The sequence below is a fragment of the Rhinolophus sinicus genome, chromosome 15 (genome assembly GCF_057876585.1).
Source record: "Rhinolophus sinicus isolate RSI-liver-muscle chromosome 15, RSI-T2T, whole genome shotgun sequence".
NCBI classification, from domain to species: Eukaryota; Metazoa; Chordata; class Mammalia; order Chiroptera; family Rhinolophidae; genus Rhinolophus; species Rhinolophus sinicus.
This window is the reverse complement of record NC_142515.1, coordinates 96098864-96125403: the sequence shown is the minus strand read 5'-3', so window position 1 is coordinate 96125403 and position 26540 is coordinate 96098864. Positions and strand designations below refer to the sequence as shown.

General features: G+C 39.4%; 1 protein-coding gene across 1 annotated transcript; it reads right to left on the bottom strand.

Annotated features, from left to right (window-relative positions):
- Window positions 1–2740: 2740 nt before the first annotated feature.
- LOC109454374 (uncharacterized) lies at window positions 2741–25718 on the bottom strand. The gene is made up of 4 exons (XM_019744961.3): window positions 25534–25718; window positions 7285–7411; window positions 7004–7073; window positions 2741–6596 (listed from the first exon to the last, which is right to left on the bottom strand). The coding sequence occupies exons 1-4, from the start codon at window positions 25534–25536 to the stop codon at window positions 4847–4849; spliced, it is 1950 nt and encodes a 649-aa protein (XP_019600520.3). The 5' UTR covers window positions 25537–25718; the 3' UTR covers window positions 2741–4846.
- Between the last annotated feature and the right edge of the window lie 822 nt (window positions 25719–26540).

Genomic DNA, 26540 nt, shown 5'->3' with positions numbered 1-26540 from the left:
CATTGCCTGTCAGTGAGTTCCTTCATCAGAAGCAATGCGGTGGGGAACACCATGACAGTGCATGAGACATCTTTGAGTCCATGCGGGGCAGTTTTCACAGAAGCACTGCATGCAGGGAAGGCAAATCTGTGTCCAGAGTAAATATTTATTTCAGAGGGAACAAAACACTGCTTTTCTATGGCCAGATTAGTCCAAATTAGCCCTGCCACCCAGCGCTGACCACCCCGGGGAATGGTGCCCTCTCAAGGACTCTGCCTTGGCCTCTACACACATGGAAGGAAATACTCCAACATTACCTTCAGTTTTCCACTTTCCCCATTCTTGAAAATCACTTGATCACGTATGTGAGGGTTTGTTCCTGGGCTCAAAATTTTGTTCCACTGGTATATATGCCATGCCAGTACCATAGTTTTAATTATGGTAGCTTTGTAGTAAGTTTTGAGATTAGGAATTGTGGTGCCTCCAACTTTGGTCTTTTCATTGAAGGCAGCAAGTAACAAAAATTTGAGAAGGACCTGTATCAGACCTGGAGGAACTTCTAATGACCTGAAGACCAGACACAGAAGCATTAGCCCTCTCTGCACAGTGATGATTATAGCCAGAACACAAAGTTTATTTGCAATGTTATACTTATTGTTAGCTCTGGATGCTTGAAACAATTCAAGAATTAGTGTTCATTACATGAAATGGAAGGGAGTGGTGAGTCTGTGAGTGCTGATGCTAAGGCAGCTGAAGAATTATTTGGAAACTCTAGTACGTTTTACAGTAAAATTACTTGCCAGAGCAAATAGTCCGTATGGATGAAACCTCCCTATTCTGGAAATGGATGCCTGAAAGGACTTCCATTCCTAAGGAGGCCATGTCAATGCCAGGTTTCAAAGCTTTTAAGGACAGGGTATTGATCTAACCTGGGGCAATGTTGCCGGCTACCAATTGAAACCCTTTGGAAGCTGGCAGTGAGAAGCCCAGGGCCTTCAAGCATATCAGTAGGCACACAGTGCCCGTAAACCCCAGGAATAAGACGTCATGGATGACCCAGCTCCCCTCCCAAGATGCCCTCCTGAATTACTATGGCAGCAAAATGGAGAAGTTCTGTTTGGAGGATAACATACCTTTCAAGAGTTTACTTATTGTTGATAATGCTCCTGGACATATTCCTTTTAATGGAGACCTTCTTCCCATTAGCAAAGTGGTGTTTCTCCCACCAAACACCATCTCTGTGATCCAAACAATGGATTGAGAAGTTATAGCAGCTTGGACGGACTACTACCTGAGGACCTCTGCCCAGGCCATTGCTGCAACCGAGGAAGACACTGAGAAGACACTGATGCAATTCTGGGAGGATTACCGCACCTATGACTGCATCAAGAGCCTTGCTTGGGCTTGGGGTGATGTCACCAAGGAGTGTATAAATGGCATCTGGAAGAAGACACTCAAGAGGTTTGTCCATGACTTCAAAGGATTTGCCAAGGATGAGGCTGTAAAAATCCACAAGGCTGTGGCTGAGATGGCAAATAACTTTAACGTTGAGTGTCGATGGTGGTGACACTGAGGGGCTCCGAGAGGGGTTCCTGAGGAACTATGAGGGGTTGTTGTAATTAGAACAGGAACACACAGATGAAAGAGGCAAGAGGAAACTGAAGATAAAGAACCCCCAAGAAAAATCAGCTTTTACAAACTTCAACATGCTCCTTAAAGTTGGAAAACATGGACCCCAACACTGAAAGATTTTCATTAAATGTTCATGGTTCATTATCTGCTTACAAGCAAATCTGTGATGAAAAAGCAAACCACCGTGGACATATGTCTGAAAAAAAAGTGGCACCTCCTCAAAAAAGAGCCTCAGGGAGGTCCTTCAGGAGGTGTTCCAGAAGGCATTATCATAGGAGATGACAGCTCTATCAGTGTCATTGTCCCTTAGGACCTTCTAGTGGGACAGGATGTGAAGGTAAAAGACAATGATATGGATGATCTTGACCTTGTGTGGGCCTAGGCTAATGTGGGTATGTCTTAGTTTTTAACAAACTTACAGAATGAAAATATAAAGAATATATTTTTGTACAGCTGTACAATGTGTTTGTTTTAAACTAAGTGTTATTACAAAAGTTGAACATTTAGAAATTTAAGTTTATAAAGTAGAAGTTACAGTAAACCAAGGTTAACTTATTGTTGAAGAAAAATATTTTTTATAAATTTAGTGGAGCCTAAGTGTCCAGTGTTTATAGTCTACAGCTGTGTACAGTATGTTCTAGGCCTTCACAGTCACTCACCACTCACTCACTCACCAACTCACCCAGAGCAACTTCCAGTCCTGCAAGCTCCATTCCTGGTAAGTGCCCTATACAGCTGTACCACTTTTTATTCTTTATACCACATTTTTAGTATGCCTTTTCCATGTTTAGATATGTTTATATACACAAATTCCATTGTGTGATAATTGCCTCCAGTATTCACTATAGTAACATGCTGTATAGACTTATAGCCTAGGAGCAATAGGCTGTACCATATGGGTTTATGTGTGCAGTAGGCTACCATCTAGGTTTGTGTAACCACTTTATGATGTTTGCTCAATGATGAAATCACCTGACAATGCTGTTCTCAGAATGTATCCCCATTGTTAAGTGGTGCATCTCTGTCATATTTGTTAGCATTTGACAACTTAGAAAACAGTAATAAAATATTTCTGGAATGGAACCACAAGAGAAGCATTCCTTTGAGAAAAAACTACACATACTTCTAATCATGTATCATCAAATGTAATTGTAAACATATTGAAAGAATATATTCAGCTCCAAGTAACAAACACCCAAGGTCTTCCACATAGGAGAAAGGTGCTTCTTCTCACATGGAAGGAGTGGGTCAAGGCAGCCAGTGTACAGTGCAGTAGAGAAACAAACTCCCATGTTGTTCTTTTCGATGGCACCATTGTAGATGTCATGGTGAATCAATAAAACATACTCAGTAACACTGTTAACAACTTAAGTTGTGTCCTATACAAATTATAGACACTATAATCTAGAGAAAAGGGGAATCAGACAATATTCCCAAGCACAAAAGTCTGAATCAGTTTCCTGGTGGATACAAGAAAGCTTACAGAAAACTCCAAACTCTGATGGATCTTTGATGTGGATCTTCTGAAAGTATGAGTGGAAATCTATGCCTCTTAGAAAATTGATGTGAAACAGCTGGTGATCGTTGAAGATACCCTTAATTAGAAGTACAAAAAATCCAGAAAATGGGCTAGAATGGTGTCTTTGAAATTCCTATGTATCTCTCTCTCTTCCTGAATGGTGGCTCCAAAATCTCATGTCAGTGAGGTTATTGGTGAATTCTAAGGTGGAACCATACAGAGAATAGATTCTGGAAAACCAACCTTGTTAGTAATATTACCCACAGGGGAATATCTCCAGCTCTAGATTTTTGTCCTATCACAGGTTTCTCTTCTTAAATCAAAGTCTATTCAGCAAATAGTCAGAAAGAAGGGCAAAATGCACAAGTCCAAATATGAAAATAATAATTTACATGAAACTACATTATTTCTTAAACTTCCATACAAAACAATTATTCCAACAGTTTATAGGTATGGAAAATGGAGAAAGGCTCTTATACTTGTCATCCAAAAAAGAAACTTTGTCAGTAAGAAAGGTAGAATATATACCATGTTTCCCCAAAAATAAGACCTAGCTAGACAATCAGCTCTTATGTGTCTTTTGGAGCAAAAATTAATATAGTAAAATAAGTATTTTTTTATAAGGTCTTATTTTTTATAAGGTCTTATAGTAAAATAAGACCTGGTCTTATATAAGACCTAGCTGGAGAATCAGTTAGGGGAAACAATCAGCTCAGCTAGGGACAATCAGTTTTCGGGGAAACGGTATGATAAACTGAGGATTTACAGCAACTGCCACAAGGCCAGTATGAAAATTCCCCCAAAATACCACCCTGTCAAATTTCAATGGCCTGTTACCACAAAACAAATAAAACATTATAAAAAATTAAAACTAATTATATATTAGAAATACACTTCAACTCACCCATCAACCCAACAGGCTTCAAAAGAAAATATTAACTGATTTAAGACAAAAGCACTACCTATTAATTTTACGTACTATTACTGAAGATGACTCACAGAATTCTCTCTCTTCAACATCCATTTCTGAAAACAATTACTAGAAACCCACATTTCAGTGATTCACATTGAGAGGTTTGAAAAACACAATATATTTACAACTTATTATTAACTCTTTCATGTTTAAAGTTTTCTAGAACACTACACATGGATTAATTTCCATCAATTTCTCATGTTATGTTTTTTATTTCTGTTTGGTGGGATTTTCCACATGTAAGGCTGTGGGCCAATGGAAGTGCTTCCCACAGCTTACATTCAAGAAGTTTTACCCAGTGAGTCCTTTCATGCCTTTGGTAAAAACTGAGATTATTAAAGTCTTTCCACATTCTTTACATTTATATGATGTCTCTCAAATGTGCACTCTCACATATCTTCAAATAGCTGTGTCCTTACCACATTTACATTCATAGAATTTCTCTTTAGCGTGAGTTCATGTATTTAGAAACGAATTTAGAGGAGAAATGAAAGCTCTAACACATTGCTTACATTCAGTGTTTCTCTCCTGTGTGTGTCTTTTCGTGTGTTTGTAAGGAAATCTAATATCTGTAGGCTTTACCACATTATTTACATTTATAGGGTTTCTCTCCTGTGTGATTTCTTTCATGTCATCAAAAACTTTGATAACACCTGAGGCTTTTCCAACTTTCTCACATTCATAAAGCTTCTCTCGTATAAAAATGCATTTGTGTTTCTAAGGAACCGTAAGCTCTGTAGAGCTTACGTTCTGCTTACATTCACAGGATTTCTTTCATGACTTCTTTCATGAATTCTGAAGGAAGAGGAATATCTAAAGGCTTTACCACATTGTTTACATTCATAGGGCTTCTCTCCAGTGTGTAGTCTCATGTGTATTTTTAAGGTATAGTGACGAGAGAAGGCTTTTCCACATTCCTTACATTCATGAGGTTTCCCTCCAGTATGACTTCTTTCATGTCTCTGGAAGGAAAAGGAATATGTAAAGGCTTTACCACATTGTTTACATTCATAGGGTTTCTCTACAGTATGAGTTCTTTTGTGTGTTCGTAAGGAACTGTAATCTCTGTAGGCTTTACCACATTGCTTACATTCATAGGATTTCTCTACAAAATGACTTCTTTCATGTTTTTGGAAGGGAAAGTAATACCTGAAGGCTTTACCACATTGTTTACATTCATAGGGCTTCTCTCCAGTATGCAGTCTCATGTGTATTTTTAAGGTTTGGTTATGGAAGAAGGCTTTCCCACATTCCTTGCATTCATAGGGTTTCTCTCCAGTATGAATTCTTTTGTGTGCTTCTAAGGAACTGCAATGTTTGTACGCTTTACCACATTGTTTGCATTCATAGGGTTTCTCTTCAGTATGACTTCTTTTATGTATTTGGAAGGAAAGGTAACATCTGTAGGCTTTCTCACATTCTTTACATTTATAGGGTTTCTCTCCAGTGTGCACTCTCATGTGTATTTTTAAAGTTTGATGACGAGAGAAGGCTTTCCCACATTCCTTGCATTCATAGGGTTTCTCTCCAGTATGAATTCTTTCATGAGATTGAAAGGAAGAGTAATAACTGAAGGCTTTACCACATTCTTTACATTCATAGGGTTTCTCTCCAGTATGAATCCTTTCATGTATTCGAAATGAACTGGGAGAAAGGAATGCTTTCTCACATTCTTTACACTTATAAGGTCCTTCTCCAGTATGAGTGATCATGTGTACTCGAAGGCCTGAGAGTTCACCAAAGGCTTTTCCACACTCCTTACATTCATAAGGTTTCTCTCCGGTGTGAGTTCTTTGATGTTTTCGACGAGAACTGGGACAACTGAACGCTTTACCACATTGCTTACAATCATATGGTTTCTCTCCTGTGTGAGTCCTTTTGTGTATTTGAAAAGTATTTTGATATCTAAAAACTTTTCCACACTGTTTACATTGATAGGGTTTCTCGCCAGTGTGAGTTCTTTCATGTATTTGCAATGAAGTGGAACAATTAAAGGCTTTCCCACATTCCTTACATTTATAAGGAGAATCTCTAGTATGCATTATCATGTGTCTTTGAAATGCTGTATGCCACATGAAGGCTTTCCCACATTCCTTACATTTGTACGGTTTTTCTCCTGTGTGAATCCTTTTATGTATTTGAAGGGATGTACGAACACAAAATGTTTTCCCACATTCCTTACATTTATATTTTTTCTCTCCATTATTACTTTTTTCCTGTTTATCAAAAAATTGGAGATAATTATAAGCTTTATCACATTTCTTAAATTTATATGGCTTCTCTCCATATTTCTGATACTCATATGGTTTATGTTCAGTGTGACATTTGATGTGCATATTAAGGAATGAATGATGCATAAAGACTTTTCCACATGTACTGCACTCATGTGGTTTTACTCCAGTGGTTTTCTTGTTCATATTTGGAATAAGGCTAAAGTTTTCTCCACATTCACTACCCTCTTTACTTTCACAAAGTTTCTCTACCATATGACTTCTGTAAAAAATGAGAAGTACAGTATTAATAACTTCTTTATTAACAGGTTTTTATTTATTAGTAGGGCATTTGAAACACATTTTTACGATTTATATCAAAAGTGCAGATTTTCAGTTTTGTCTGAATTGTTTAAAGTTGAATATAAGACATGGTCTATAAGAGGACTTCATCAAAATATTATCAAAACAGTAATATTCATATATAAAATTTAATAATACTATTTTGAAGTGAGTTATTTTGCAAACACTGAACATTTTATGCCATACAGGTATAAAGAAAGTATTTTTGGTGAAAAATTTCTAATAACTAAATTTGAAGCAGGGGTATTTGTTTTGTTTCCTTCTTTTTAAATTTCCTAACATAACAGGATTCTCAAATCACTACTTTCTACTGCGAATATCACTTACCTTAATTTTCTTAGTTTTCTCCCTTGGTTTTTATACAAATCTTCAATTCCATGAATTTCCCATTTTTTTCCTAAAATGCAAACCCCCAAAAATATTCCAAAATATTAGAAATTACAGAAAAATTATGAAGATTCTACATCAATTATTATAGGATTCTGTGATCATGCTTAGTTTATTTACCAATGGCCTACCTTTCCACAATCCAAATCTTGGAAAAATGTCAATAAGTAAGAAACACTTGTTCTCTAATTGACGAAGTGGATGTAACTTGTCATCCTTACCTACTGAGGCCAGGTTCCTGAAGGTTTCCCTCATCACATCTCTGTAGAGTTTCTTCTGTGAAGGATCCAGTAAGGCCCACTCCTCCAGGGTGAAGGTTACAGCCACATCCTCAATGGCCACTGAGTCCTAATATGTGCACAGAAGGATGTATGAGATTGACAGCACTGGCTATCTACACTGCATTTATATGAACGTCATAATTCTGTCATCTCCAAATATTTATTCTATGACTGATCATCATAAACTTAATCCCTGTCCACACTTACTCATAAATTTAACAGCATCATGAATGTACAGAAATAATTTACATACTTTTACTGTGATCACATTACATCTTATTTCTCTCTCATGGCAGGGTCAATAGCATGTTGGGAAATGACAGACATGCTACACAAATGAAACAAGTATCACTTCAGATCATCAACAGGTTGTGAGAAAAACTTTCATCTCCTTCCTTATTACCCACCATAAACAGCCTTCCATAAGGCAGAGTGTCAAATCTATATAATGTTTAATCAATAAAAAACAGAGTGAAGAACTAAAAGAATTTTTTTTCCCCATTCCCATCATCACACAAGAGTCCAGGAAAGCTGCGGAAATCCAACTTTTAATAAGGTCCATATGGCTATATTGTCCCTAAAGTACTCCAGGCCTTCAGAAGTAGTCAGAAGCCGCTGGTGGATTGAAAATATTTTTATCGAAAACTATTGCTTTTAACTTAATACTTATCACATTAATATCACATTAATATTTTCCTGCCTCTCTGTATGATTTGATAAGCTAGAAAGTTAACTGAAACATAGACTTCAGATGATAAAACAAAACAAAACAAAAAAATCACATGAAAACTTAGACTACAAAATCCCTATACTCAAGTGTCTCAGGGGTGCTTGGAGCCAAATTTTAGTATACATAGGCAGACACAGTGACAAATATGCCAGAAGAGCTCTTTATGGCAGTAACGGGACACTACCCTGCACCTTGCTGACCCTGAGGGAAGAGGCTGGGAGTTGCCGACTGGATTTCATTCATGAAAATCATAATAGTTTGATGGTGCATTTGCCCTTGAGTACAACACACATGAAGGACTCAGCAGTGCCTTCCTCCAAGAAACCTTCCTTCCACCATAAAACCTCCACCTTCAAGTTGCAGGAGAAATTGTTTCCCCACCAGCCACCTTGAGGCTGCACTCCCAACTTCTCTAATTCCCAAACTCCCCCGTGGAGTAATGGAGCGTGATACCTCAAGCCCTAAGGATACGGATCCCTTAGCTGATGACACCACACATGGCCAAGAGTGCATGAAGGATTATTAATTCATAATTGAGGTCTGTGGGGAAAGCACGGCAGGCCTCTCCAGCAGACATGAAATGGCTTGAGAGAGCAAGGAAATATGCGGGGACTGTTTTTTTAAATTGAGGTTAGAGGTGGGTTAGTGTGAGAGCTCAAAGGCAAGAACAAGATTTTAAAAGGACTGAATCTCTTGCCACTGCACTGGAAGGAGCACCAAGGTGCTCTTATCACTTTGTATGGATGTAGGTCAAAGAGGAATGAGGAGAGATGAGAGTGTAAAATGTCAGCTGTCAATCATCAACAACTGAGGGAGAGAATTCCAGTTTCTAGTCTGGTATTTAAGGGACATGAAAGCCATCATTCTCAACCTCAGAAAAAAGAAAAAAAAAAACTTGAAATGAACAACTTTTCTTATATCCATCAGAGCATTGAGACCACAAACAAACCACTCTCTACAAAACTAAGAAACAAAATATAAAAATGGCATTTTAAAATATGTCCCAAATTTTATGTCCTTAACAAGATCTGTACTAGAAAACAATATTTCACCAGAGGCTAATGCAAGGACAAAAAGAACTAACATAATCTCCATAGACTGTAGAGCAATGACAGAAGGTTGAATACACATAATGGGAATACCTGAAGGAAAAGAAAGAAAAGAAACAGAAAATATAACTTAAATAATAATAATCACTGAGATTTTCTGAAAATTAATTATAGATGGCAAATTGCAGATCCAAGAAGCTCAGAGAACACGAAAAACAGCTAAAATGCACACCAAGTATATCATATCAAACTAGAGAAAAATGAAAGACAAAGTAAATGTATTGGAAAAAAAGGCAGAGGGGGAAGCAAATATTAGTTATAGAAAAAATGTTAGAATTAAATCATACTCTTTTTCCAGAAACATGAAAGCAAGAAGAGAACAGAGTAAAATAGTTAAAGTTTTAAAAGAAAAAATAATTATCCTTGTTTCCAAAACCAAAAGCTGGTCCTTTGAAAAAAATTAAGTTAATAAAACTGATTAACATCTAATCAAGATACCTAAGAAAAGAGGGGAGACGGAAATTACTAATATCAGAATAGGAGGGGAAAAGGAACATGAAAAAGGATTTAATACCACCTAACATCCATTTATAATAACAAAGCAGTAATAAAGGAGATCTGCCTATTCTTGAGAAAGAATACACAACACCTGTAGCTAACATTATACTTCATGGTGAGAAACTAGATGCTTTTCTGGTAAGATTAGGAACAAGGCAAGGAGGTTTCCTGTCACCAGTAACATTCAACATTGCAGTAGAATCCCTAGCCATGCAATAAGGATAGGAAATAAACGGTACACAAATTGGGAAGCAAGACATAAAATTTTGTTCCATGTCGATCTACACAGACATGACTGTCTATGTAAATATTCTGAAAGAACCCACAACAGAGATGATGCCTGGAGTTAATAAGAGTATCGCCAGGTTGAGGGAGTCCTATAGACCCCCACAAAAATAGTCAAATGATATAGTGAACTGATAGTCAATGGAAAAATGAAAGTCATTTAAACAAATAGTGCTGGATAAAATGGATATTGACAAATCTCACAGACACACACACACACACACACACACGGTAGATATAGACCTTAGACTTTTTTAACTTTTACAAAAAATTAACTCAAAATAGGTCATATATCTAAATGCGATATGCAAAAGTTTAAAAGAACTCTTAAAAGATAACACAAGAGAACATCTATGTGACCTTGTCTTCAGAGATGATTTTCGTTTTTAGAGACCACACCCAAAAATAATCCATTACAGAAAAAAAATGATGTTTTATTTCATTAAAATGAAAAACACCTGCTCTGGGAAAGTGTTAAGAGAATGAAAAGAGACTTCCGGAAAAATGGCGGCGTGAGGTGAGCCTCTGTAAAGCTCCCCTGGAATTTACAACGAATCGAACAACAAAAACTCCACAAAGGACTCCCTGCACGGCACACAGGCAACACGAAGAGGCCCACTACCGACTGAAATCACCTACAGGTGGGAGATTCGTGCGAGTGGAGGGAGGAGGAAAGGGAGAAGTGCGCGGAGACGGAGACGCGCGGGCGGAGACGCAGACCTAGCTCAGTGCGCCGAGCTCGCTGCTTCCCGGAACTACCGCAGCTGCGGGAGAGGGAAGAACTCGGACTGCTAGGGCTCCGCCAGGGCTCCACAGGGCTGAGGGGACAGCATATAACACGGCTGAACCCAACGCTCACGGCAGAGACCTCGGAGAAAAGACTGAGGGAAAAAGGCTGAAAACGGTGGTTTAAGCCCGCACTGCCGAGCAGAGAACGGAGCCTTAGGCACTGAGACTAGCCGCCCCCTCCCTCCCCTCCCAGAGCTCGCCCCGCCCCCACCTGCTCGGTGCTAAAAGCGAAACAGTAGCAGTGTCAGATCAAAACAACAGAAAATTTGCTGTTTTGAGAACTGTGGACTGCAAACACAATTTCACAGCCCAACTAGTTCCAGCAAAGGGGAGAGAGCTGTGGAAGCAGGACGGGCTGTGGTGGTGGTTGCCGCCATTGCTCTGGGCCACCTCTCACAACTCACCCCGCCTCTGACCCCACCTATCTGGGCGGATCCCTGCAGGAGTAAACAGAACTGCTGAAATATACGGGCTCTGAATCAGCAGCTGGAAGAGCTTTGGAACATCAAAAGCTCTCCGCATACCCACCGGGACACTGCGCCCTGTGACCTAGACGAACTATTAACAGAGGAGAAGCCCGTCTCCCAGGGAATCCCCCCATTGTGTGAGAAGTTGGAATAGTGCAGAGAAAACATAGCACTACTGTGTGGGAGAAGGAAAATAAGTTGCAGTTGGAGAAATAATAAAACATTCTACCAACAAGTACTGGCAAACAAAAGAAAGACCGCTTTCTATCAACCTGTTGCAGAAGCCACTCCTGTAGATGTCTAGGAAGAGAAATAGTAAACCAGTAATCGCCATGAATAACCAAGGCAACAAGATAACTCAGAAAGAAAGTGAAAAATCTCCAGAGAAGGCACTTAAAGATACAGAAATATGTGACTTAAATGACAGAGAATTCAAAATTGCAGTTCTGAAAAAACTCAACGAGATACAAGAAAACACAGATAGGCAGTTAAAGGAACTCAGAAACTCAATCAAAGAACAGCATGAGCATTTTACGAAAGAGATTGAAATCTTAAAAAAGAACCAAATAGAATTTCTGGAGATTAAGAACTCAATAGAAGAAATTAAGAATGAAATAACCAGCTTAGGTAGTAGAGTTGACCAGATGGAGGAAAGAGTCAGTGACATCGAAGATAGAAACCTGGAAATGACACAGAGAGAAGAAGAAAGAGACTTGAGACTTAAAAGAAATGAAAGAACTCTACAAGAACTTTCTGACTCCATCAGAAAGAGCAATATAAGAATAATGGGCATACCAGAAGGAGAAGAAAGAGAGAAGGCAACAGAGAATATATTCAAACAAATTGTCGATGAGAACTTCCCAAATTTGTGGACAGAACTGGACCCTCGAATCCAAGAAGCAAATAGAACACCTAGTTACCTCAATCCCAACAGACCCTCTCCAAGGCACATTGTATTGAAGCTGTCAAAAATCAACGACAAAGAAAGAATCCTCAAGGCAGCCAGGGAAAAGAAGACGGTAACTTACAAAGGAAAGCCCATTAGATTATCATCAGATTTTTCAGCAGAAACTCTACAAGCCAGGAGGGAGTGGAACCAAATATTCAAACTATTGAAAGAGAGAAATCATGAGCCAAGAATAATATATCCAGCAAAGATATCCTTTAGATATGAAGGAGGAATAAAGACCTTTCCAGACATACAGAAGCTGAGGGAATTTTCTAATACACGACCTGCACTACAAGAAATACTAAAGGAGGCTATTCGACCACCATCAACAGGGACAATTTGTGGCAACCAAAACTCAAAAAGGGGGAGAGTAAAGGCCTGAACCGGAATATGGGAATGGAGAGAGTAAGCGTGCTGAAGATAATGGAATACTCTAAATATCAAACTTTCTTTTACATAAACTTAAGGGTAACCACTCAAAAAAAATCCAGAACTGAAATATATACTGAAATAAGAGAAGAAACAGAGGGAAACATCATAGAATACCACCACACAGAAATAACAGACAACAACAAAAAGGCAAAGAAACAATGGAGACACAGCCTTACCAGAAAACTAAAGATAGAATGACAGGAAATCCTCACATATCAATAATCACCCTAAATGTAAATGGACTGAACTCACCAATAAAAAGGCACAGAGTAGCAGATTGGATCAAAAAACTAAACCCAACCATATGCTGTCTCCAAGAGACACATCTCAGCTACAAGGACAAGCACAGACTCAAAGTGAAAGGGTGGAAATTGACACTCCAAGCAAATGGTACCCAGAGAAAATCAGGTGTAGCCATAATGATATCAGATGAAACAGACTTCAAGGTGAAAAAGATAACAAGAGATAAAGATGGACATTTCATAATGGTGAAGGGGACTGTACAACAAGAAGACATAACAGTCATCAATATTTATGCCCCCAATCAGGGAGCACCGAAATACACCAAGCAACTACTAACAGAACTAAAGGGAGAAATTGACCAAAACACAATTATACTAGGGGACTTAAATACATCATTGACAGCTATGGATAGATCATCCAAACAGAAAATAAATAACGAAATAGTAGCCCTAAATGACACATTAGATGAAATGGACATAATTGACATTTATAGAGCACTTCATCCTAAAACATCAGACTATACATTCTTTTCTGGTGTACACGGAACATTCTCAAGGATAGACCATATATTGGGACATAAAATCAGTCTCAACAAATTTAAGAAGATTGAAATCATACCATGCATATTCTCTGATCACAAGGCTTTGAAATTGGATATCAACTGTAAAAAGAAAGCGGGAAAAAACACAAATACATGGAGATTAAACAACATACTTTTAAAGAAGGACTGGGTCAAAGAAGAAATTAGAGGAGAGATCAAAAGATACATAGAAACAAATGACAATGAAAATACATCCTACCAAAATTTCTGGGATGCAGCGAAAGCAGTTTTAAGAGGGAAATTTATCTCATTACAGGCCTATCTCAAGAAACAAGAAAACTCCCAAATAAATAACCTCATGTTGCACCTTAAAGAACTAGAAAAAGAAGAACAAGTAAAACCCAAGGTCAGCAGAAGAAAGGAAATAACAAAAATTAGAGCAGAAATAAATGAAATAGAGAACAGAAAAACAATAGAAAAAATTAATGTGACAAAGAGCTGGTTCTTTGAGAAGATTAACAAAATTGACAAACCCTTGGCTAGACTTACTAAGATAAAAAGAGAGAAGACACTGATTAACAAAATCAGAAACGTAAAAGGGGAAGTTATCACGGACACCACAGAAATACAAAGGATCATCCAAGAATACTATGAAGGACTATATGCCACCAAATTCAACAACCTAGAAGAAATGGACAAGTTCTTAGAAACATATAGCCTTCCAAGGCTGAACCATGAAGAACTGGAAAATCTAAACAGACCGATCACCAGTAACGAAATTGAATCAGTCATCCAAAACCTTCCCAAAAGCAAAAGTCCGGGACCAGATGGCTTCACTAGTGAATTCTACCAAACCTTCAAAGAGGATCTAATACCAATTCTGCACAAACTCTTCCAAAAAATTGAAGAAGAGACAGTACTCCCTAACTCATTTTATGAGGCCAACATTACTCTGATACCAAAACCTGGTAAGGACAGCACAAAAAAAGAAAACTACAGACCAATATCTCTAATGAATACCGATGCAAAAATCCTAAATAAAATTCTAGCAAATCGAATACAACAATGCATTAAAAAGATTATTCATCACGACCAAGTGGGGTTCATCCCCGGGGCACAAGGATGGTTCAACATCCGCAAATCCATCAATGTGATACATCACATAAACAAAATAAAGGACAAAAATCATATGATTATATCAATTGATGCAGAAAAAGCATTTGACAAGATACAACATCCATTTATGATTAAAACACTTAATAAAATGGGTATAGAAGGAAAATACCTTAACATAATAAAGGCCATATATGACAAGCCCTCTGCTAATCTCATAATTAATGGAGAAAAGCTGAAGCCCTTTGCTCTACGTTCAGGAACACGACAGGGATGTCCCCTATCACCTCTGCTTTTCAACATAGTGTTGGAAGTCCTTGCCAGAGCAATCAGGCAAGAGAAAGAAATAAAAGGCATCCAAATTGGGAATGAAGAAGTTAAATTATCACTCTTTGCAGATGACATGATGCTATATATAGAAAACCCTAAAGACTCCACCAAAAAGCTACTAGAAACAATCAACGAATACAGTAAAGTTGCCGGCTACAAAATCAACGCACAAAAGTCCATTGCCTTCCTATATACTAACAATGAAATCTCAGAAAATGAAATACAAAAAACAATTCCTTTTGCAATTGCAGCAAAAAGAATAAAATACCTAGGAATAAACTTAACCAAGGATGTGAAAGACCTATATGCTGAAAACTATAAGACATTTTTGAAAGAAATTGAAGAAGACACAAAGAAATGGAAAGACATTCCATGCTCATGGATTGGAAGAATCAACATAGTTAAAATGGCCATATTACCCAAAGCAATATACAGATTCAATGCAATCCCCATCAAAATCCCAATGGCATATTTTAAAGAAATAGAACAAAAAATCATCAGATTTGTTTGGAACCACAAAAGACCCCGAATAGCCAAAGCAATCTTAAGAAAAAAGAACTATAATGGAGGTATCACACTTCCTGACTTTGGCCTGTACTACAGGGCCACAATAATCAAAACAGCATGGTATTGGCAGAAAAACAGACACATAGACCAATGGAATAGAATTGAGAACCCAGAAATAAAACCACATAAATATGGACAGATAATTTTTGACAAAGAAGCTAAAAACATACAATGGAGCAAAGACAGCCTCTTCAATAAATGGTGCTGGGAGAATTGGATAGCCACGTGCAAAAGAATGAAACTGGACTGCTATTTGTCACCATGTACCAAAGTCAATTCAAAATGGATCAAAGACTTAAGCATAAGACCTGACACAATAAACTGCATAGAAGAAAACATAGGTACTAAACTTATGGACCTTGGGTTCAAAGAGCATTTTATGAACTTGACTCCAAAGGCAATGGAAGTAAAAGCTAAAATAAACGAATGGGACTATATGAAACTTAAAAGCTTCTGCACAGCAAAAGAAACCATTGACAAAATAAAGAGGCCACCAACTGAATGGGAGAAGATTTTTGCTAACAGTGCCTCCGATAAGGGGCTAGTATCCAGAATATACAAGGAACTCATGCAACTCAACAACAAAAAAACAAACAACCCAATTGAAAAATGGGCAGAGGACTTGAAGAGACATTTCTCCAAAGAGGACATACAAATGGCAAATAAACATATGAAAAAATGCTCAACATCACTAATCATCAGAGAAATGCAAATCAAAACCACAATGAGATATCACCTCACCCCAGTCAGAATGGCTATCATCAACAAGACAAATAGTAACAAATGTTGGAGAGGTTGTGGAGAAAAAGGAACCCTCATACACTGTTGGTGGGAATGCAGACTGGTGCAGCCGTTATGGAAGGCAGTGTGGAGGTTCCTCAAAGAATTATGAATAGAATTGCCGTATGACCCAGCAATCCCTCTCCTGGGTATCTACCCAAAAAATCTGAAAACATTTAGAGATAAAGACACGTGTGCTCCAATGTTCATTGCAGCTTTGTTTACGGTGGCCAAGACATGGAAACAACCAAAATGTCCTTCGATAGATGAATGGATAAAGAAGTTGTGGTACATATACACAATGGAATACTATTCGGCAGTGAGAAAAGATGATATAGGAACATTTGTGACAACATGGATGGATCTTGAGAGAGTAATGCTGAGCGAAACAAGTCAGACAGAAAAAGCAGAGAACCATGTGATTTCACTGATATGTGGTATATAAACCAAAAACAACAAAAGAACAAGACAAACAAATGAGAAACAGAAACTCATAGACACGGACAATAGTTTAGTGGTTGCCAGAGGGTAAGGGGGGGGGGTGGGGGGGGAGGTGAGGGTAAGGGGGATCGAATATATGGTGATGGAAGAACTGACTCTGGGTGATGAACATACAATGGGATTTATAGATGATGTAATACAGAATTGTACACCTGAAATCTATGTAATTTTACTAACAATTGTCACCCCAATAAATTTAATTAAAAAAAAAAAAAAAAAAAAGAGAATGAAAAGACAAGTCACAGGCTAGGAGAATATCTTCTGTAAAACACTTATCTGATAAATGGTATCCAAATTACACACACACACACACACACACACATATATATGTATATATATATATATATGTGTGTGTGTGTGTGTATATATATATGTATGTATGTATACATGTATGTACGTATATATATATCTTAACTATATATTTGGTATCCAAATATATATATATGTACATATATATGTGTATATATATATATATACACACATCTATATATATATATATAGCTCTTAAAGCCCAAGAATACGAAGACAAACAACCTAAATAAAAATAAGCAAAATATACAATAGTCAACTTACCAAAGAAAAATACAGATGACAAATAAGCAACATGAAATCACACTCAACATATCATGGGGTATTACAAATAAAACAAAGAGAGACCACTATATACTTATCAAATGTTGAAAATTGAAAACACTCAGAACAACAAATACTGGTGCAGATGTGAAGCTATGGGTAACACTCCTTCATTGCTGGTGGGAATGGAATTGGGTATGACTACAATGGAGACAGGAATTTTCTGTCAAAATTAAATATACTCTTACTACATATAGTTAAGATCCAGCAATCACACTCCTTGATATTGACCTAAATGAGTTGAAACCTTATGTTTACAGAAAAACATACATATGAATAAGTTTGTAGGTGCTTTATTCCTAATTGGCAAGAGTTAAGAATTAAGCAAGATGTCCTTCAAGAGCCAAGTGGATGAACAATCAGTGGTAAATCTGTATGATGAAATACTATTCAGTGATAGCAAGAAATGAGGTATCAGCCATGAAAACACATGAATGAATGTTAAAAATACTTTGCTAAATGAAAGCCAATCTAAACCTAACAAGGCTATGCACTGTATGATTCTAAGTATAGGACATTCTGGAAAAGACAAAACTATGAGACAATAAAAAGATCTCTGTGAAGGATTTGAGGTTGGATGGAAGGATAAGACAATAGGTGGGCATAAGGGATTTTTAGGGAAGTGAAACTACATGGCACAGAAATGAAGGATACATGTCATTAAACATCTGCCCAAACCTATGGATCATATAACACAAAAGTCAATGCCAATATAAACTCTTCACTCTTTTAAAAGTATGTATTTTTAAATTACAGTTAACATTCAATATTAGTTTTAGGTGTACAGCAGAGGTTAGACATTTACATAACTCACCAAATGATCCCCCCAATAAGTCTAGTACCCCCTGACATCATACATAGATATAACAATATTATTCACTAAATTTCCTATGCTGTATTTTACATCCCCTTGACTATTTTGTAACTGCCAATTCACATTTCTTAATCTCTTTACCTTTTCACCCAGCCCCCCAAACCCACTCCTGCCTGGTAACTATCAATCAGTTTGCTCTGTATCTATGAGCTTGTTTCTCTTTTGTTTATTTGGTTTTATAGATTCCATATATAAGTGAAATTATATGGTATTTGTTTTTCTCTGACTTATTTCACTTAGCATAATACCCTCTAGGTCCATCCATGTTGTCACAAATGGTAAAATTTCATTCTTTTTTATGGCTGAGTAGTAATATTCCATTGTATATATGTACCACATCTTTATCCAATTGTCTATCAATGGGCACTTGGGTCTTGTTTTCTTATCCATTCAGCCACCCTATGGCTTTTGTTTGGAGCATTTAATCCATTTATATTTAAAGTAATTTTTTATAGGTATGTAGTTACTGCCATTTTATTATTCATATTTTTTATCTTTATTTTTCTTCTTCTTCCTACAGAAGTCTCTGTAACATTTCTTGTAATACTGGTTTGGTGATAATGAACTCCTTTAGCTTTCTCTTGTCTGGGAAGCTCTTTATCTCTTCTTCGATTCTAAATGATAGCCTTGCTGGGTAAAGTAGTCTTGGTTGTAGGTCCTTGCTTTCATCACTTTCAGTATTTCCTGCCAATCTCTTCTGGCAAAGTTTCTGTTGACAAATCAGCAGACAGTCTTATGGGAGCTCCCTTATAGGTAGGTAACTGCTTTTCTATTGTTGCTTTTAAGATTCTTTGTATTTAAACTTTAGTATTTTAATTATGATGTGTCTTGATGTGGGCCTCTTTGGGTTCGTCTTGTTTGGGACTCTTGGTGCTTCCTGGACTTATATGTCTGTCTCCTTTGTCAGGATAGGGAAGTTTTCAGTCATTATTGCTTCAAATAGGTATTCAATTTCTTGGTCTCTCCTCCTCCTGCTCCCCTACGATGCAAACATTGGCATGCTTGATTATGTCCCAGAAATCCTTTAAACACCTCATTTTTTAAAACTTCTTTTTTCTTTTCGCTGTTTCGGTTGGGTGTTTTCTGCTACCTTGTCTTCCAAATTGCTGATTTAAGCCTCTGTTTCATCTAATCTGCTGTTGATCCCATCTAATGTATTCAGTGATCAGGTATGTTGGTTCTGGGGCCTCTTTGGAGGGGCTCCAGTGCACGCCTAGGTCAGCCACTGCCTGTACCCAAGCCTGGGGCCACCTTGTAGGCACTACAAAGTGATCTATGGTTGGTAGGTGCCTGTGCTGGGCTTGGAGGCATCTGGGAGAGGCTATTCTGCAAACTGAGGTAGGCTCCCAATAGTGCCGGACTGGGGGCCACTTAGCAAGAGGTACAGGGCATCCAAGGCCAGCTGCTGCTTGTTTGGGGCTTGTGGACCTTGCAGAGGTTTTAGGGAAATGTGCAGTGCCGGCTGAGGCCAGCTCCTTGTATCAGCTGCTAAAAGAGGTTGGGTCTGTGCAGGAGCTGGACCAGGGCGGGGGGAGTTTGATGGAGACTGAAATTGGGTACCTGTCTGCACCTGCAGTAAAGGAACAATGCCACTCACCTCACAGCTCTGTGGGGTTCGGATTCAACAAAGGAATAAAATGGCAGAGAGACGAGCCCCTCCAGCCCTTGTCCTGCAGCCAGACATTTCAGTTCCTATCCATATATCCCAGGCACTTTTCGAGTTGCTACGCAGCACTGGAGCTCAAATCTAATGGGTCTCTCATTGAGTAAGTCCGTTCACAGGCCCTTTAAGAGGAGTGCCTGGGAGTGCCCTCTATCTCACTGGGTAGGAATCCCCACTGATTTTCATAGCTAGGTATGAGAACTCCTCTTCCCAGCATTGGTGGTCTGGGCTGGGGATCCCAGTGTGGGGCTGGGACCCTTCACTCCTCTGGGGGTCCTGCGCAGCTGAGATATCCCTCCCAATTAACTGCCACACGTGGGTGGGGGACCAGTCCGTTTTGCATTTCCACCCCTCCTACCCATCTCAACGTGGTTTCTTTATATCCTTAGTTATGAGTTCTGTTCAGCTAGTCTTCAGGTGGTTCTCAAGGGTGGTTCTTGTATAATTTAGTTGTAATTGTGATGTGGTACAGGTGCCATCAAGGTAGGCCTATTTGCCAGTAACAGTGTAATTGGGTTCAAGTAAAATTCATAAACAAGGACTATGTTTCCTCCCCAACATCAAAAAATTCTAGGAGATGTGGTTGCTGAGAGGGACTGTGCAATTCCTTCAGGGTCAGGGAGGAGCAGCCCTCTGATTACCAAATAATTTTCAACAACTTAACCAAGGTATTAGCGCCTTACATTATGTGTGGGTCAAATGGACCAAGCACTTTTTGTGAGCTGCTTTTTTCACTATTTATATGTTCTGAATGCATGTGAAACAAATGTCTTCAGAAGAGGTCATTAGTGTCATGTCATACCTGGGCTCCTGGAGCAAAGTGGATGCAGTTCAGACCCTGCCTGCAGACACCCTGGGATGGCAAGGCTACTGAGATTCCCTGATGGGAACCAGGTAAAGGTGTGTCATGTCCCTTCATAGGTGAACGCCAACTGCAGCTGAGAGGCTATTAAAATAGGCATTGAGCAGAACAGACTTAGCCAAATCCGAGATAGCAGGAAATTTAACAGCTGTTAAGTGGATGGAGTCAGTAATTTCCATAATGTTGGGGGCTGGGTATAAGGTTTTACTTTCTGTGACCACAACCTCAAAGTTCAGTAATCCACTGTGTGGTGTCATTCATTCTTTCCAGATTCAAGAACAGATCAAACAAGGCTGCTAAAAGGAGAAGCACTGAGGATAATCACTTCTTCCTAAATAGGTTTCTTACAATAGTTTTCAATAATTCAAAGTCCTGTTTAATTTACACTGGGCTACATTAACTAATTTAATTAAAGGGTAAGGTCTATGGGGTCTCATTTGGTCAAGGCAAGTACTAAAGTCTTATTTTAATTTATGAATTGTGAGTTCAGAGCTTTCTGGTTCACCAAGGGATATTTTAGGACAATAGATGATATGACAATAAGTAATTTAGGCAAGACGATAATTCTGCTGGTTAAAGTGAAACATACCTGTTTATCCTCTGTGTTAGATTCAGAAATTCCCCTAATATGAGGAGGTAAATTGCTTAAATTTAATGAGATCTCCAGGTATACCCATAAGTTGATACCTAGTTTGATTAATTACGTGAAGTTTTGTGAATTAGTGCATGAGCGACAATAATATTAATTCAAACCTATGTTGTAGAGGCTCAAAGGCCAAGCAGAGACCTTTCTTCTTTTTTGTTATGTAAATTCTTTTAGTATATTTTGGATTTGCAATTGGGTCAAATTGTGGACCTATGTTTTAGTACCTTTTTTCTCTTCTCTCCCTCCTGTCCTTCCTATTTTGCATCTTAGGTCCCTGGGTATGCTTTTGCTGGGAGAAGTTCCTGTCTACCTTGGTATTCATAAAATGTATTCCTCTATACAGCCTCACATCACTGCCATGAGGGTAACAAGCCTCCTCCATGAACACCAGTTGCTTAATAATTGAGTTTAAATATACTGGGCTTAAAGTGGTTTAAACTAATCCCTTTGCTGTGAGGTTATGGGTGCTGTCCCCCATCACTCAGAGGGTCAGGCTCTTTGTTGCAATAGAGACAGGAGCAGCAGTAGCAGTTACTTAAGGGTCCCAGTGAACCCTCTGGTATGAGGCAGGGCGTACTCAGCCCACTCTGAAAAAATTGCTCTTTAAGGAGTGAGCATCTGATGGGTTCACCTCATTCACAGGGTACAATCATCCTCGTATTCCCCTAAGATGCCCTCTAAAGTTGGCAGGATCCCAGAGTCAGTCACTCCTTCACTATGAACACATAATAGGGTTCCAGTCAACCCACTGTAAGGAGGGTCCCATTCCCATACTCCTGGAGCTCTCAAAGGAATAGAAATTATCTAAAATGTCAAATTCAGAGTCCTCTGTATATAGACCCCAGGCTGGGTCGGTCTATGATACAGTGCAGGGCATCACAACTCACAGGAGGGCTCCCCAGCGAGCAGCAGCTCCCAGTGCAGGAGCCTCCAGGCTTCTCATCAGCCTGACAGGTAAGAAGAGGGAGAAAAGGAGGGGTAGGGTTTAAGGTTTCAGGAGTCAAACATCAAATATGTGAAGCCTGAACACTCATTACAAGAACAAACATGGATGGGTAAGAAAAATACGCATGTGCATGACTTGTTTTTATATAAAGACAAAACTGAGGGGTGAGGGTTATAAGAGCACAGGAGTGGAGCAGGATATGCCCGCAGGTAGTCTTCTGAAGTTAGTTTCCTATCTTAGGGATTTTTTTTTTAACCTCTCCCAGATTGCTTACTTAAAATAAGGAGAGAAATTTACATTCACCCTATTTTCCTATGCTTAATCATTATTTTTGATTCACTTTTGCTTTTTAAAATTAATTTAATTTTAATTTTCCTACATAGGAATCCATTCCAAGATTTAATCCTTTAAACACTAATGGATATAAAACCAGAGACCATAAAATATTTACAAATCTCCTTCTAACTAAAAGGACAAAGGGCATATAGTTTGTCCACTATATATTTCACTGGGGAAACTTTCAGAAATAAATAGCATATTATAATTAGGGGTTTGCAATTAACCCCTGAAAAGGACTAAGAATTACACAGATTTACATAAGCTTTGAATTGTTTTCCTCAATAAAAATAGAAATTCAACTGCTTTTTCTTCACATCCGTTAAAATAAATTAGGAATAATATAGACTTTTAAATGTCACAGTAGGCTAGGGAGAGGCACAAACAATCATGACCTAAAAATGGAAACAGCACCTGAGAACTTAAATACACCCATCTCACATCTTGAGGTTCTCCTGCCTAATGAAACAAAGATTCTATTTGGTTACACAATCATCTTGCTTTATATTGTATCTCTCAGTCAACGGTACTTTTTTTTTTTTTTTTTTAAGTAAGTCTCTTTAGAATTCAGAGGTACAATGGCCTCTACAGAAGCAATAGGGACCAATACTCACCAAAGGTTTAAACAAGATGGTGGTGGGACAGGGCCACTCTATCTTTCTGGGTGAAAACTCTATGGCAGAGCAGAGTCCTATGGCTTGGAGAGGTGAAGCTGAGATGGGTGGTACACATTAGAGCTCTAGGAAGAGTGGAGTGGAAAAGAGCTCTCCTATGCATGTGTGTAACAGGGGATGGGTTTTAGACCTGGGGCCCATAGTGCAAGTTTTCTGAAACATGTGAGTCATTAAATCTAGTTAAAGCCAAGATGGGGCATTTCAGACGATGCATGTAGACAAGAATGAACTTACATTTTAAACCCCCCAAGTGCTCATGGAAAACTAGAATCAAATTGCAATATTAAACTGAGACAGGAATCCAAGAAAAGAAATATAAATATTGGAATCAAAACAAATATGAAGCCTGCTACCCTACAGTTCAGAAGCAAACCCACATTCAGAATGTTGAACATATTCCCAGTTGAGACAGAATCCCTACAGTGGGTCAGTCTCAGGCTTCCATTCTCTCAAGTGAGGAAACTCTCAGCCTGATTCAGTTTAACCTCTGACCCAAATGAATTCTCAAATCATAAACCCTTTGTCCACGAGACAGAACCCCTGATCTTCACAGACTTTCTCACTGTGCACAGATTACACTCTGAGAGCACCTACGCTGTGGATGCAAAACTCAACCATAACATCTAAAAATGTCTAGGCCTAAGAAACCACAACCTCAGAAAGGGTATCCACTCCTCCTCCCCCAACCCCTAATACCATGTGCACCTGCACCCCTAGCCCTCCAGGGATGCAGTTTCTCTCAGTGTGAAGGCCCCTTCACAGTGGGTGTGAGCAGGTAGGACACCTGCAGGGGAAGCTCCCCAGGAAGAACCACTGGGCCTTCAAGTACTTCCCTTTGCAGCTCAAAGGGGCCTTAGCCTGGGTCACTGACCACAGGCCTCTAATCCCAGTCCCTTTGCTCTAGAACATCATTAATACTATAAATGACAAAAATTCAGTTTTTTTAAACAATTCAGCAAATCACATAAACCCAACATTTATGTGCAAAGGAGGAAAGAAAATTATAAAGCACTTTTACTAGTTCCACCAGAGAACTGTATATATCTATTCCTTTCAGGAAAAAAAAAAAAAAAAAAATGAAGAAAAAAAACCACGAAAAACAAAAACAACTAAAAAAAGATGTCTGTTTATTATTTCCATGGCAAGAACAGACCTCAGAGTCTTACCACAACAGCTCAGGGAGTGAAAGAGTGAAAACCAGAAGTCTTAATAAATAAAATGTAATACAGGAATATTTTACATTTTCTTAAATTCACATCTTTCTTGCCTGTTTGGACATACTTTAAACTGTCTGTGAAGCTCTATCAACCAAATACATTTCACCCTTACTGAAAACAGAGACTTAAATGAGTAAATAAATCTTTCCAAGTGACAAACCCACAGCGGGTCAGTGCTGACAGGAGAGAACACCAGGAAAGCTTCCCAAGAGGAGCCTCCACCCAAAGAACTTCCCATAGGACGTCTGTACCCAGGGAAGGTCCTAGAAGGTCAGGCACAAGGATTTCATGCAAAGTAGTTCCAGGTGGGTATTTTCTGATTTCTCTCATGTAAAATACACATAGACAAATATAATCTTTAAAAATGAGCCATCCATGGCTCTGGGAATAAATGATAGTTAAATATCGGGTCTTTTAAAAATATACCCAGGAGGGCAAATAGTTGATAATGATGCTGTGAATTGGTGAGGAGAGTCGGCATTTGGGAATGAGGGAGGGATTTCAAACTCGGAGATTGCCAGTCCCAGGAGAAGCTAGGTTGGGGCGACAACAGGGTTGTGTATTTCAGACCTTGCCTCTCAAACATTTGGAAAACTCAGGAGAAAATGGCCCGCTCCTAAAGAGAAAGGAGGGTCTGGGGACCCCACAGACCACAGCTGCTCCTACGTACGAACCCCCGGAGACCAACTCACGACTGTCCCTCTTTGACACTTCCCCCTTCCCCCGTAGTCACCGCATCAGGCAAGACTCGAGGCTACGAGCGCAAAGCTGCCCAAAGAGGCTCCTGGGGCGGGGCCGAAGTCGCCGCGCGTAGTGACGGGACAGGACGCCCCGGGTCCAGCCTGTCCGCCCTGCCCCCACGCTGTGTGTTGGAGGGGACAGAGGTCCTAGCGGCGGCCGGAGCGGACTGGGGTCCGCAGACTCCGGACTTGACCGTGGGAAGACCCAGGTCGACCCACGGTCGGCCCTTCCTCCTGGTCTCCTGACCGGGCCCGCACACTCACCATTTCTGTTTCCTGGGTCTCCTTGAGTCCTTCCTATGACTCCCACGACCAGTACAGATCACAATGCAGACCACAGCGCGACAAAGGCTGAGGCGGGACCACCAGAGACGGTTAACGCCAGCGCACCAGCGAACCCTCACACCGCTAGAGCGAGAAGAAACGTAGACGCCGCTTGGGTGCGTCACCCCACCCACCTGCCCCAGCGGCGCCCTTGATTGGACAGTTTCCTAAGCCCCTCTCTCCAGTGCCTGAGTGACAGCAAGCGGGATGAAGCTAGGCTCATCCAAACCAGCCTGAGCTGTAGGGAGAAACCTTACCAGGCCTAGCACATTTGCATTCAAATAGAACCTTTTCCTGGCCTGGGGCGACTCTGAAGTATTTGCCCAGCTTTTTGTGAACATTTGGACACAGGCGTGCACAGGAAGTCCTGACTGAGTTTGCAAGTGAAGCAAGTAAGTGCAGAACATGAGGGTGACCCCCGCCAGGCTACACTGGAACAGAGGGTTTTAAGTTTTCTAGGGGTCAAGGTCTGGGCGTGAGGCTGGGAGTACACTCATGAAATTGTGACTCTTGTTTAGAAACACAGACACTGAAATGTGACCTCAGCATCTGTAATAATGAGTCTGGCTCCATTTCATTCTTTGATGCTTCCCAGCCTTGAACCTTCCACCAGTGACTGCCCCAACCCCACTCATTCGGTCCTTAAGAGAAAAAAATCCCAGACCCCTTGGCCCTGGTGGGAAGTTGGAAACCGCAGCCCTAGCCTGCCTGGACTCAGCGATTCTTCTCAGTCTCTCCACACAGGTGTGAGATGTGTTCACTACATTCTCAGATGTACATTTTACACTGTAAAGAAATTTATTTTAGATCAGTGTCTGCTGTGTCCTTAGAGAACTTTGAAATGTAAATGACTATAATATCCTTAAGACAATTGATTCCTATTTTGACTGATATAAAAAAAACAATAAATCATTATGTAAACTTACAATACATCCGGAAACTTTCTT